The 13415-nt window shown below is 34.5% G+C and overlaps 1 protein-coding gene across 1 annotated transcript in view; it reads left to right on the top strand.

Moving 5' to 3' along the window:
• Positions 1-9160, top strand: part of LOC128185081 (zinc metalloproteinase nas-39-like) — a 79569-nt gene extending 70409 nt beyond the window's left edge. Inside the window, exons 12-16 of the mRNA XM_052854760.1 lie at positions 5811-5892; positions 6973-7094; positions 7723-7860; positions 8041-8166; positions 8611-9160. Of these exons, the coding sequence (XP_052710720.1) occupies positions 5811-5892; positions 6973-7094; positions 7723-7860; positions 8041-8166; positions 8611-8765 (623 nt within the window). The 3' untranslated portion in view covers positions 8766-9160. The remainder of the gene's footprint in view (positions 1-5810; positions 5893-6972; positions 7095-7722; positions 7861-8040; positions 8167-8610) is intronic.
• The last annotated feature ends 4255 nt before the right edge of the window (positions 9161-13415 follow it).

Here is a 13415-nt window from a genome sequence, read left to right on the forward strand (position 1 = left end):
AATGAATATAATGTACCGATCAGACCATACCTTACACCAGAGCAGACCCAAACTAACCCCCGAATTTACTTTCAAGGTTTACGTGGGGTTTACTCTGGGTATGCTTTTTGGAAATTTTCGTCTTCTTGGGGTTTACTTTGGGTTTGCTTTTGGGGTCCGCTGTAGGCACTTCAGTGTAAAGAAGACCGTCTTCTGTCATTTGATTAACTGTAATTCCTGTATGCAGAGATTTATCTAGCTATTGTGTTTTACTACCATTTTAGATCACCTGAGCTGAAAGCTCAAGTGAGCTTTTCTGATCACCTTTTGTCTGTCTGTCTGTCTGTCTGTCTGTCCGTCCGTCTGTAAACTTTTCACATTTTTAACTTCTCTAAAACCACTTCGCCAATTTCAACCAAATTTGGCACAATACATCCCTATAGAAAGGTGATAATAAATTGCAGAACTGAAAGACCGATCTTTATTTAAAACGGAGAAAACCTCGAAACTGTAGAAAAAGGGGGGGGTGCATTTTAAAAAATCTTCTTCTCAAGAACTATTGAGCCAAATTCTTATTTTTGCAAAAATAATCCTTATGGAAGGAAAACATAAATTGCAAAAATTATTGACAAACTCTGTTTCAATTTTGAGTAATTAAGGAAAATAAAAATAAATATATAAATATAAATATATAGAGATAATCGCTGTCAATCAGTTTATAACTTCGGGTTCGGTATTCCATATCGAAAACGAAATTTTATTGTGTAAGGCAGTCTAGTTTGATTGTTGACGCATGGCAAACGGGTCAAACTGACGAAGATGTTTTTGCTTGTTGTGCAACAGTTTACATGTGGAGGGATACCTGAAACGTGCTAAATATATTTGTGCTAATTTCGTTTATGCTTTTTAACTTGAGAGGAAATATTGCCTGTATTTTGGGATTTTTATGTATGGAATCAAATATAGACTTCGGTAAATCAGACAGTTAATATTTTACCTTCGCCAAAAATAGCATAATTTGATGCACTAACAGCATATCATATTATAAATACTATACATTTTATTGGTAATTCGGTACGATCTCTACGTTATGGTTGATTATAATGCAACGTGTTTTGTTATGATGCTCTGCATTTTCAGTCTAAACGGAGATTGTTTTTGCTGCTAGAAATATATAGGTATATGTTTATTATGAAAAATAAATTGTGCTCTTTCTTTGTTTTAGTGCATGTTTCTTCTGTTTTAATTGTTCATTTACGATTTTCTCCTTACCAATAATTTTCAGCTGAGTCAGGTTTCGAATTATAAGCAAGATATAGAGCTTTGCTTCCAGAACTGGGGGGGGGGGGGAGAGAACCCCCTACCCCTCCACCCAGTTTCGACGCCTATGCATTGATTATACATGTAATAGCTCTTTAACATATTACATGACAACATTTTTTATTCGAGTGTATTCATTGATCAAGTGAGTAAGTTATAAAACGTAGCACGAGTTCACGCCTGGTTAACAACAATCGTTTATAATTGTGGAAGATCAATTAAATATTTGAATGTTTTTTAATTTGAGCACCTTGAGGTACAATTTTCCTTTTTCACATATATGAATCTATTTTAATAAAATACAATAACTAGCTAGTAAAATGTAGTTGAAGATGAATATGTATATATGTGCATATTCTCATATATAATTTGATCGTTTTATAAAGTGAGGGGCAGAAATAAAATAAAGAGAATTGGAAGTTAAGAGTGTATCCCTACCAAAATGTTGGTTTCTATCTTGCATAGAATCTTATTTTTGGTAAAAATGGTATTTCATAAGGGTATAATATCATAGATTAAGGGTAGGAAAAAAAGTGTAAAATTTGGATACAGTTTATTTTATGGTATTCTGTTTTTGTTTTTCTACCGAGGGGCAATAATATCCTTTGAACACCCATATAAAGCAATTGTTGCTAAGGCTGGCGATGTGGCCCCATGGGCCTCTTGTTATATTTTAGATAGAAAGTTAGAGTCGTACGTTTGATTTGAGCGACGGAGTCTCAACAATGTTAGGGGGTCCGAGGGCATGCTTCCCGGAAAAGTTTTAAATAATGGAGCAAAATCCTTCCTTCTATGAGATTATAAAGTTCATTTCTATATGTTTATGATGGCAAACCGCCTACCCCTTTTAGGCAAAAGAAAGTTTAAAGTAAAACAAAAACAAAAACAAACAAAAAAAGAACCCTCCCCCCCCAAAAAAACACCAGATATAATATATATATATATATATATATATATATATATATATATATATATATATATATATATATATATATATATATATATATATATATATATATATATATATATATATAATTTTGTTCCTGTCCCCTGACAAAACAAATTTGGGTAGGTAGATTTTGTTTACATGTAGTAAATTCTTTTTAACATTCGGAAAGAAGAAAAGGTATATTCACGTGTATTTAAGCTATTAGTCCAACCTTTTGACCCACTTGTACTCTTTATGTAGAGAATTATTAATTTTAAAGATAACTCGTGACAAACGGCTGTATGATATTTTAACAATATTGCCGACTCATTGATTAATAAAATGTATTTAGCTTACTGCAGTGATATCAGGATTCAAAGTAATAAAGATCGTTTTTAGACGGGGTCACATGACCCCGTCAATTAGTTTATTGTCAGCCGAATTCTCAAACCGGAAGGCACGCGTAGAACACATGAATTGAATCTACGCGTAAGAAAAAAAATTTAGAAAATTTTCATGCATTTCAGTAAATATATATTTTAAAAACATGCATTAAATCTTTTTAAGTCCTCTATGTATAAACCAAATTCTATAAAAAAAAAAAATAACCAAATAGTTTTATTGATCAAGTTGCAATAATTAACCGAAAGTACAATCTGGACGGGTATTGCACATATGTCTTACATATGAAATAGGTGTTTAGGCGGTATGACTGCTGAACTTTGTACATAGAAAATAAAAACAAGTATGAATTTGCCTTTTCGTTCATTGACTTTTTAGTTAATAAAACTGAATTTAAATTTTTAACAATGCATTGCAAGCAAAATCTATATAGATAATACATATAGGGCGATCAATACATCAAACAAGATATACAATCTTATCAATGGAAGAACCAAGTTAAATGTTAATGTTCATGTTGTCAAGTGTCATATAATTTAAGGTCCGCCTAACATAAAAGGTCTGGTGTACTATACTTTTCATAATTTTTTTCAATTTCTAGTATTAAATTACAAAATAAGTGATATTATTTTTGTAATTCTTTTAAAGAAGTACCTACCCGAAATGAGATAAATATCCACCACAGAGTAGAAATGAAAATACAAATACATGTAGCTTGGTGAACACAAATAAATCACAATAATTATTACATTTTAAAACTGGTTTTTCATTTCAACTTCACTTTTGCCTGTCGATCTAATACAAAAAGGGAAATGAAACTGATTGGTGTCGTGAATTAGACGATGGCTTGAACCAGGTGCACACCCTGCAGGTGTGAAAGTTTCACACTGTGAACTGTTTGACCGTTTGAAGTTATCATGTAAACAATGGACATTATAAATGTCCTGTTTTTGCACATTCATCCAATATGATACACACTTAAACTTTGCGCGGATCTAGAAGAGAATGGGGAGGGTTCCAGACCCCATCCCAGCCCCACCCTCGCAACATTTCTTTCAATTACATGCACATTATAAAATTACGAAAATATGCCTCGGACATCCCCTGGCAAACTCAAATAACCGTCAGACACCTTACCCACACCCTGAGAAAATTTTTCTGATCCGTGCTTGCTCCCCCTCCTCAAAAAAACAAAATTATTCTCTAAAGCCGCCTGTAAGATTTTCAGGATTTCCGCATATATATAAAAAAAAAAGATTCATTGGCGCTTGCGTTCGATAAAAAATGCGTATAAAATGTTTGGTCTCTTTACCTTCATACCGGGCATACCCACTGTGTGAATATAACCGTCGTCCATATTCTCACTACTAGTATCAATATTGAGTCAATTATGATGATTAGATAAGTGTCTCAAAATAAAATGCACATGCAAAAACAACATGCGGCGAATCAAACTATAGACAACTTTTAAAGATCTGTATTTGCTTATATACATGTAGTTTAATACTTTGTTACTTTTACTCAGTGTTTATACATCTAATATTGTACCATGGTCAGGTATCAATGTTTGTATTACGTCAGAAGTATGACGCAGCTACGACGGAAGTTTTAATCGTTGCTTGCAACGAGCTCGTCTCTAGTTGATTTTGTTATAATTCTAATATTTTGATAATAATAAGATTTATCGTTTTTTCATTGTAGGGTCAAATGGCAAATAAATATCACTGAAAAGTTTTATTTTGTTTTGCGTATTTTCAGGATACATGAATGTTTTTTTTAGTTTTGATATACATGTAACCAAGGCTGCCAGTTCTTGATTTGAATTTTATGAACCTAAAAAATCTTTATAGAGATAACAATGCTAAGGCTAGCAGCAAGGACGCGTCAACCAAAACGCCACCCAATTATAAGTCCCCTACCGGTTTTTTACTGGAGGGGACTATAGCTTTTCTCTGCGTCCGTCATTCCGTCTGTCCGTCTGTCCGTCCGTCCGTCTCTCTGTCCCACTTCAGTTTCCACACTTTTTTCTTCATGCGTTTGAGGAATAATATGAAGTTTGCTAAACACCTTCAAAATATCAAACTACAGATCACGTTTATACTTTTGTAGCGTCTAGTTGACATGTTTTCGAGAATTTTTTTTTATTCCAATTTTTTAATGTTCGGATTCGTTATCGGATTCGGTGTGTATTGATAGACGAGGAAAGTATGTAGTCAGTAATAATGGCGTGCATTACTTGGACCATTCGTTTTATTGTTTCTTACAAACACATACGTTTTCTGAAATAGTGTCAAGCATTGTGATGTAAATTTAATCGACAGGTTTTTTTGTATTATTGCAATCGGGTTCGTTATCGGGTTGGTCTGTTGATTCGGGATACAGAAGACGGTAAGAGTGATATTCTGCATAACAATGCATTGTTTTCACAAAGGACTATATATGGTTTGAGCCTAAAATGGCCCCCTAAAATGAGCATTGTCATTTTACTGTAATTCTTCGTTTTATTTGTACAAATATACATTGAAAGTTTTTTCATAATTTTCATTTTGATTTTAGTACCCACAATTTAAAAATATGACATCATAAAGTTTACCTTTTCCCGCCATTTTCTCATTTTTAACACAAAACGGCTTGTTTTTAGGTAGTTTTTCTTTAAGGAAACATTGAGCGACTACTTGAACAAACAAAATATTTTCACCAAAAATGTATCTATCCAATACTTATAAGTGACAAAAAGTTCGTTCTTGTTCAAAGAGTCGCTCTATATTTCCCATTCGAAAAAAAATAAGAAAAATGTCAATTTTTGATTGATTTTGATTAAATTATAAAAATAGCGTCACTTCTGACGTCATATACTGTCAGTGAGTGCATATAAATCAAATAAATAGGTGAAAAACATATTTCATGTCAACTCTTTTATAAAATAACACGACAAATTAATGTACCTGAATCATTTTAAAATAGCGAATTTTGGGGGCCAAATTTGACTAATATCATATATAGTTCTTTCTACAAACCGGTAGGGAAACTGCATTGCTTATGCAATACTCTCAGAATGTTTGTTTATTGTAACAAAGTCCCATAACTGCATGGGAAATATTTGTGTTTCTAGTCAAATTAAACAAACATCATTTAAAGCATGCTTGAAAATTTTATAAATTCAAAGTTAAATAACTTGTAGGAACATGTCCTGGAGTAACTAGCTTACAGGCTTCAGATGACTTCAAAACAATCACTTCAAACTTCCCTGACTACTATGGAAGGTAAATATTTGCAAGTACTTGAAAAAAAAATCTAAACAAGATCTACTGTACATTTTATAAATACCTGTACTTTCTGATAAATTCTATGTTCACAAATAATTTTTTGATCAATATCGTATATGTATTTAAAATTTCACATTTTATATATTTAAATTCTAGATGTGTTTGTACCTTTGATATTATTAATTGATTTCACGGAGAATCAGTTTATCCATTATTAAGTTATCATTTGTATATCAAATATATTTACAATGTAGTTGAGTTATTTTGTTCCTGGAGCTATTTTAGCAAAGTATTGTTCAGTCAGAAGTTAAGTCAAGTTCCTATTGAGATCTTCTATTTCAGAACTATTTTCTTAGAAAGTCAAAAAAGGATTTTTAATTATAACTTTAATTTATTGTGATTTTGAGATTTTAAAACAAGTTTTATCTAATTCAAAATTACAATTAAAAACTCTGGGCCTAATAGATAAAAACATATACGTATATCTAATCAGTGATGTTGATATCGAATTATTGTTCATTATAGAAATTTACTTTTTACAAAGCTTAATTTAAATTCAAACCAATTAATTTCAAACTTTAAAAATTAATTTACAAATAGTGTAGAATTTTCAGATTTGACAAAGAGAATTTGGTATTAAAATACCTTATCTATTGTATTAAGGTTTAACTTGGGAATATCGAAAAAAAAACCCTCTACGACCAAAGCCTGAAAATTTACTAGCATAGTTATTTCAAAGTGACACAACGCACTTTGACAAAAGCCTTGGGGTACAATATAGACAATAATTTTTTTTTAATGTGGATGTTTTTGCTCATTAAATGAAAATACGTGTAATTCTAAAACAAAATATTCACAACGTCGTAATTGCAAATACAGTAAAATCTTAAAAGCGTAATGCAATCCACGTCAACGATATATGTAACTAGTTGAAAGTAGAGGCCTTACAATCCTTAAAAAATGTCTTTATTTCCCCTGGATTTTAACATGCACACCCTTATTGCCTAAATGAGCACATTTGACAGAAACATGTACAATTAAACTGGCATTATTCTTTCTGCATTCTTAATTTTATAGCAATGAAGAATGCGATATAACCATAACAGCTGACGAGGGAATGGTCATCGTCTTTTCTCTTGTCTTTGCTCAAGTGATTGGTTATAGATCTGTCTGTTTTGATTATATCACTGTGCTTGGAGGTAAGATTTAATGACATCTGTCATGAGTTTTAAATAGTGTTTGCAAAAAAAATCACAATAAAAATAAAAAAGAGTATCATGTGAATAAAGAAATGTATACAAATTTTTTAAACCGCATTATTTATGAATAAATGAAATAATTGATTGCTGCAAGAAAAAAAAAAGTGTTTCAATTACATTCATTACTTTGGAATGTTATAGAATGAAAAAGCAAGAAACAATTATCAGTATTGTAAAATTACAGAATAAAACGATTTGAAACAATTAAAACATATAAAAATACCTTGTCTGTTTCAATTAACAAAGATATCGAACTCTTCGTTTTGAGGTGTTTATCTCTTCTTCCTTTTAACAAAAAAAAAGGAAAATATTGCTTCATGTAAAGTCTATCCCAGGTTCGTATGCTAATAGAAAAATGTATTCATTCTAGTATTGATATGCTTTTAATAATTCAAGAAAATATGCATATCTCAGAACAGAGTCAAGTATTCTATTAAAGATTGCCATTATGAAGATACTAGCATTGTTCTTTTTTCTTTCCATTTATGGTTTATAAAGCACAAAAAGATTTACCATTTATCCGCTTAAATGAACTGTTTGTTGACAAATCTTCTCTTGTTTTCTTCAGAAAATGAATTGTACCGTAGCTGCGATCCTTTTCAAAGTGCAATAAACAGTCAAACAACGGGAAACAACCTTCGTATCAGACTTATAGCTGGCCCCATCGTAAGGGAACATGGATTTGTGTTAGTTTTTAAACAAAAAGGTAGAATTACTATCTGCCATATTTTACAAGATAAAACATTGAATTAAAAATGTATATAGCTAAATATGGTCAAAAGTAAATTCATATCTAAAATCATTTCTTACTACCTTATCTAATAGTCTTCTAACTTTCAGTTTTTGAACTGGTTAATTGCATTGTTTTTTAATACATCACATTAAGCTCAAGAAGAATGCAACCTAAACACTACAAAAGTCTGTGACAGTAACGCCGAATGCATAAGAATTAATGGGTCGTTTGAGTGTCAGTGCAATGATGGATTTGTTGGCAGTGGATTTGAGTGTGAAGGTATAAACAACTATATACTACAAAAGCGTATAAGTGCCACTCTCTTGATAATTTTTTTTTAAATTCCAACTTTAAAGTTGGAATTTCCAACTTAAATCTTGGAATTTCCAACTTTAAAGTTGGAAATTTTAACTTTAAAGTTGGAAATTTCAACTTTAAAGTTGGAACTTTCAACTTTAAATTTTGGAATTTTGGAATTTCCAACTTTAAAGTTGATTTTTCCAACTTTAATCTTGGAATTTCCAACTTTAATCTTGGGATTTAATTCAACATATTTATTCAATGTTCAAGATTATCATGCACATACTACCGTTTATGTATGTGTTAACTTAAAATTCTTTGTTGAAAATTGCTGAATAGATTATTGTTTATATATAAACACTAAATGTTTTTCAGTGCTATGCTTCAGTATGCTTAATCCTTTTAATTCTTTTATTCATTGAGGATTTTCCACGACAGTTTCTGCTCCAACAAAATCAAAGAAGAAGATCTTGCTGCCTCTCTACCTAGCTTGGTCATTTGGTTCAACTGTCAGTGGCGCAGCGCTCCTGTTGCTTCTGTATAAGATGGCTGACACAAGAAAACCTGGCACTGGGTGACTGCCACGTTGTGTACTTTTGTGCTTATTTTTATGATAAATAGATCAAAGGCATTTTCTGTGTTGTTAGTTTTTCCTTAATACGTCAAAATGTCATCGTTGTAAGCCTACAGCAACCTTAAACACCAGCCCTGATTGTTTTCGCTAGCTTTGTATCGGTATGCACAATTTCGATATGCACCTTTATTCTTTCATAATGAATCTCATCCGCTTGTATATCCACATTTATAGTTTTATACTTTCAAAACAGAGAGCTTCCCTTTTTACAAATTGATTGTGAATAATGTATATTTATGATGGTGATCAAAAGTTTATTTTGAGTATTGTAAGTGATTATATCAACTTATTAAAATTTCTTATTGCTTTAGGATAAATTTTATTAGCCCTGCCGTATTTGATCACCTCATTATATTCAAAGAATGATTCTATACTACTTTCATTTTTTCAGCTTTATTCATATTTTTCGAACTATCAAAACCTTTATATATATTTCTACATATATTAAAGATGTTAAAGTGTTCTGTGATGTTATTCTTTTTTGTAAAACTTGAAATGGTATGAGAGAGAGAAAGAGAGAGAGAGACAGACAGACAGACAGACAATCAGACAGACAGAGGATTGACGTGTCGTACCCTGGGAATGCTAAAGACAGTAAGGAAAGTCATGCCTCGGACAGCCACGCCGGGCCCATCAGAGTAAAGGGAACCGTACCCTAAGGTAAACCATATTATTGTGAGGCAATCTTACATGGGGTTTTGCATTCTAGTTCGGAGCCCTCTGGAACCCCTAGCCACTCGTACCCATCCCCGGGGCATGGGTTCAGTAGCGATCACAATCAGGTGGGATACAATGTCACCTTTTATACACCGGCACTTTTGAGTGCTATGTACAGTTGATAGTCATGCTAGGTCAACGTATCTATTAGTTGGGGAGAACGTGTCACCGAGACCCCGGGGATGCTGTGGGAAATGCTTTAACCTTCAGCAGTAGTTGTGGGGATTCAGGTCTGAACATCCCAGCTGAGGCTAAATGTCTTATGTACAATGGTAGTTTAGAGTGGGGGTTGTTTTACACCAAATTGAGAACTTTGGAAGTTCTATGGGTAGAGAGATGAAGACAGTTTATTGGCCCTAAGTGTATCGATAGAAGGCCCTGCATTAAAGTATTTCCATATCATTTCCTTGCGGGGGACGAAATGAGCTTTGGGGAATTCGCTTCGCGCTTTGAACGCGGTTTGGGAAGGGCACGCTCCAAGGTGCATCATAAGAAAAGGTAAACGCTCTGACTAAGGGATCCGATAAGAGTTTAGAGCAATGGGGGACCGGGTTATATATAGAGGTCTAAGGGCGAGAGTTCTGGGACAAGTGCTCAAAGAGCAGACAGTCCTACGGTTTGCAATGGACTGCCAGGATCCGCAAGCCGGATGGAAACTCACTGATGGTGAGCATTTGGGATCTTTTTACTTGCACCGCGAAGTGATTCCTGTAGATCAGCACGGTGCGATGTTACGCAAAGACAAGACGCTGTAACACACTCTAGATTGGTCGGTAACCGAGGGAACACAGTACCTGTGGCAGCCAGAGGGGGGGGGGTCTTTATCTAGTCCCTGCAGCCATCAGTGAGGACCAGAGTTGCATGCAATCAGCAGGGGCAATTTTGTAGGGATTGCCCAAATCGGTTGCGATCTGAATTATCACATCGTAAGGACCCGCATACTGGTAAACAGGCTGATGGCAGGCAGATGCATTTCTCAGATAATTCCACAGTAGGATCGGCCACCCTAGTTGTGCCATCAGTAAGGTCGGGGGCCTTGTCTATAGAGCCGGATGGAAACTCATCGATAGTGCGCATTTGAGATATAGAGAAATCTCGCCTTGGCTATAGAGAAAGTGCGTGGCGCATACCAATCAAGGTCAATGGTTACCTGCTGAGCACGGTGGTCAATATCGCAGCTGAAATCACAATTGTAGTTAGTACATTTGTATTGATGTAAACCTTGCTGGAGGTAGGGCAACCATGGCGATGGGTTCTCCAAGGCTCTTACAGAAATAGGGGGACCCGGTTAAGACATTGTACATTGTCCCACTTCAAAATGAAATAATCATCGTCATTAAATTATATGCTGAAGCATGGAGCGTAGTTGCATAGCAGCACAAGGGAGTTCTGCGTTGGGGCTAGTCTGACGATACAGCCCATGTTTAAAGCAAACACTCCCTCTGTAAAAGCTTTCTCGGTACGTCATGTGCGTTTACTTTCATTGTCAGTGGGGGGATTGCAAGATAACTGTGAAATCTCCGATTACATTGTTGAGGCCTTAGATGACTTTCCGGTAAAATGTAACTCTGTCAAGGTCCTTAAACAAGTCCGGGACGAGAGTTCAGTTGTGCCTTATGAACCTCACGCCGAGGGGGCATATTTTTTGGCAAGGTCAGCATTTGACTTTTTGGAGAAAGGTTGGAACAAATTGAACGAATCAATGCTTCGCCTGATGTGTGCGATGAGGCGGTGCGGCTTATAGCACGATACTCAGAGGTTTTCGCTGTTAGTGACTTAGAGACTCCAGCGAGTTCACAGCTATTGAGCATCACATCGAAACTGGAGAAGCACGGTCTAATAAGCAATGCATGCGCAAGACTCCAGCGAGCGGTCTTCCAAGGAGAGGAAGAGGGCCTTATGGACCGAATGCTGGCCGCAAGGGTAATACAACCATCCACGTCACATTAGGCTGCCACCCTGTGTTGAATAGGAAAAAGGAGGTTTTGTTCGGTAGTGCGTTGATTAAAGAGCGCTTAAAACAAGGTGATGGTTAAAGACACCTACCCGCTTCCACTCGAGGAGTGTCTTGTTGGCACACTAGCGGGTTATCTCTTGTTTTCAAAACTAGATGCCAACGCGGCGTATTGGCAGATTTAGGTCAACCCCAAGGATTGGAATAAGACGGCTTTCATAACTAAATATTGGCTTTTCGAGTTTACGAGGATAAAGTTTGGCCTCTGCAATGCTCCGGCTACGTTTGTCCGGGCTATCAATCTTCACCTGTTGAATTGGAAGTTAGCTCTGGGTTTTTTGGACGATGTTATTATTTTCGGAGAGTCAACCCCAGCACATCTGGGCAACTTTTAGCAAGTATTACGAACTTTTCAGCTGCCAGTTTATTTAAATCTATAATATGGCTTTTAAAAAGCTGTTTTCCTGCCGGGAGGTTCTACATGTAAAACACTCAGTTTGTTGTAGCTGATATTTTGTTATATATGTGTTTCATATCACTAAGTTCTGAGTTAATATTTCTTTCAAGTGATTTATATTTGTTTCTTTTTGGTGTTGGATGCTGGACTAACCCATATTCGGACTATGCCTCGCAATAAATACATTTTTTTTCTTTCATTATGTAAGAGATGCGTTGGCCAATTATTACAGAAAGACAAAAGAACCCTTTCAAATAGAAAAGCTAGCTGCACATGTAGCCCTCACACTAACTCTATTTCAGATTTTTAAGGTTTTTCATGTATCAATATTTCCCAGATTAAGTTGATATTAGTATTGACTTTTGTACTCATGTAAAACTTATTACCTGTGTAAAGAACTAGGTACAGTTTCAATCATATATTTGCCCTGTTTTAGAGTGATTTTTAAAGGTATCACAAGAAATTGAAATGTAAATATTTTTAGTAATCGGTTACTCGGACGTTTTTCCGATCGAGTACCCGGGTACTCGGTAAAAGTGTAAATAAATATGAACAAGTACATTGATAACTTTTAGAATATTTCCAGACCTTTGAAGTCGGTGGCGGCATTTTAGGTCTGTTCAATTTCTCTACTGTGTGTTATCTAATTTATATAATAGACTATATAAACGATGTTCAGTGAAAACAAATCATTAAAGTAAGCCAAAAATAAGGGTAGAAGACAGCCAACGGTGAGAAAAGCTTGGTAACAGGTGCTTGGTCATGATAATTACTATATAAACACTGCCACAGGCGATAACGGTCATTTAACATATTAAGAGGCGTAGGAAATCCTAGTTACTGTATATACAAGTGCAATGGACATTTAAGTTTTAAAACCGATGTTTTAATCATTATTAAATAAACTGAGAAATATTTAAAAATATACATCCGAGTAACCGAGTACCGATTTTAGTATTCGATACTCGGACGTTCGATCGAGTACCCGGTTAACCGGGTACTCGTTGACATCCCTAGTAAATACCCATGAATTAAGAATCTATACATAGTTACCCTATTATACTTCCACAAGTTTAATTGTGACGTCACAAACAGTGCATTTTCCCGTAATTTTTATAAAACTGAGCAGAAGACACCAATTCCTTAGTAGTTTTTTGAATAGAAAAGTATATCTGCAGCTGTTGCCCACGATGAAACTCACATTATAACTTTGTCATGTGATATCACATAAAATATATTAATTTCATTGTGGGCGACAGCTGCGGACACATTTTCCTCTTCAAAAAACTATGAGAAAATGTGCCATTTTTCATCAGTTTTTACCAAATCTTAGAAATATGCCAAAATGTTTAAGTCATAACTATTCATTGAAACAAGATAAAAGGATATAACTTGGTACTTTATATACACTCATGTTCAAGATGGTACATGTGTATTTTTATGTGATTTAAACAACTTTTGAAGTT

This window comes from Crassostrea angulata, chromosome 5 (assembly GCF_025612915.1).
Source record: "Crassostrea angulata isolate pt1a10 chromosome 5, ASM2561291v2, whole genome shotgun sequence".
NCBI classification, from domain to species: Eukaryota; Metazoa; Mollusca; class Bivalvia; order Ostreida; family Ostreidae; genus Magallana; species Magallana angulata.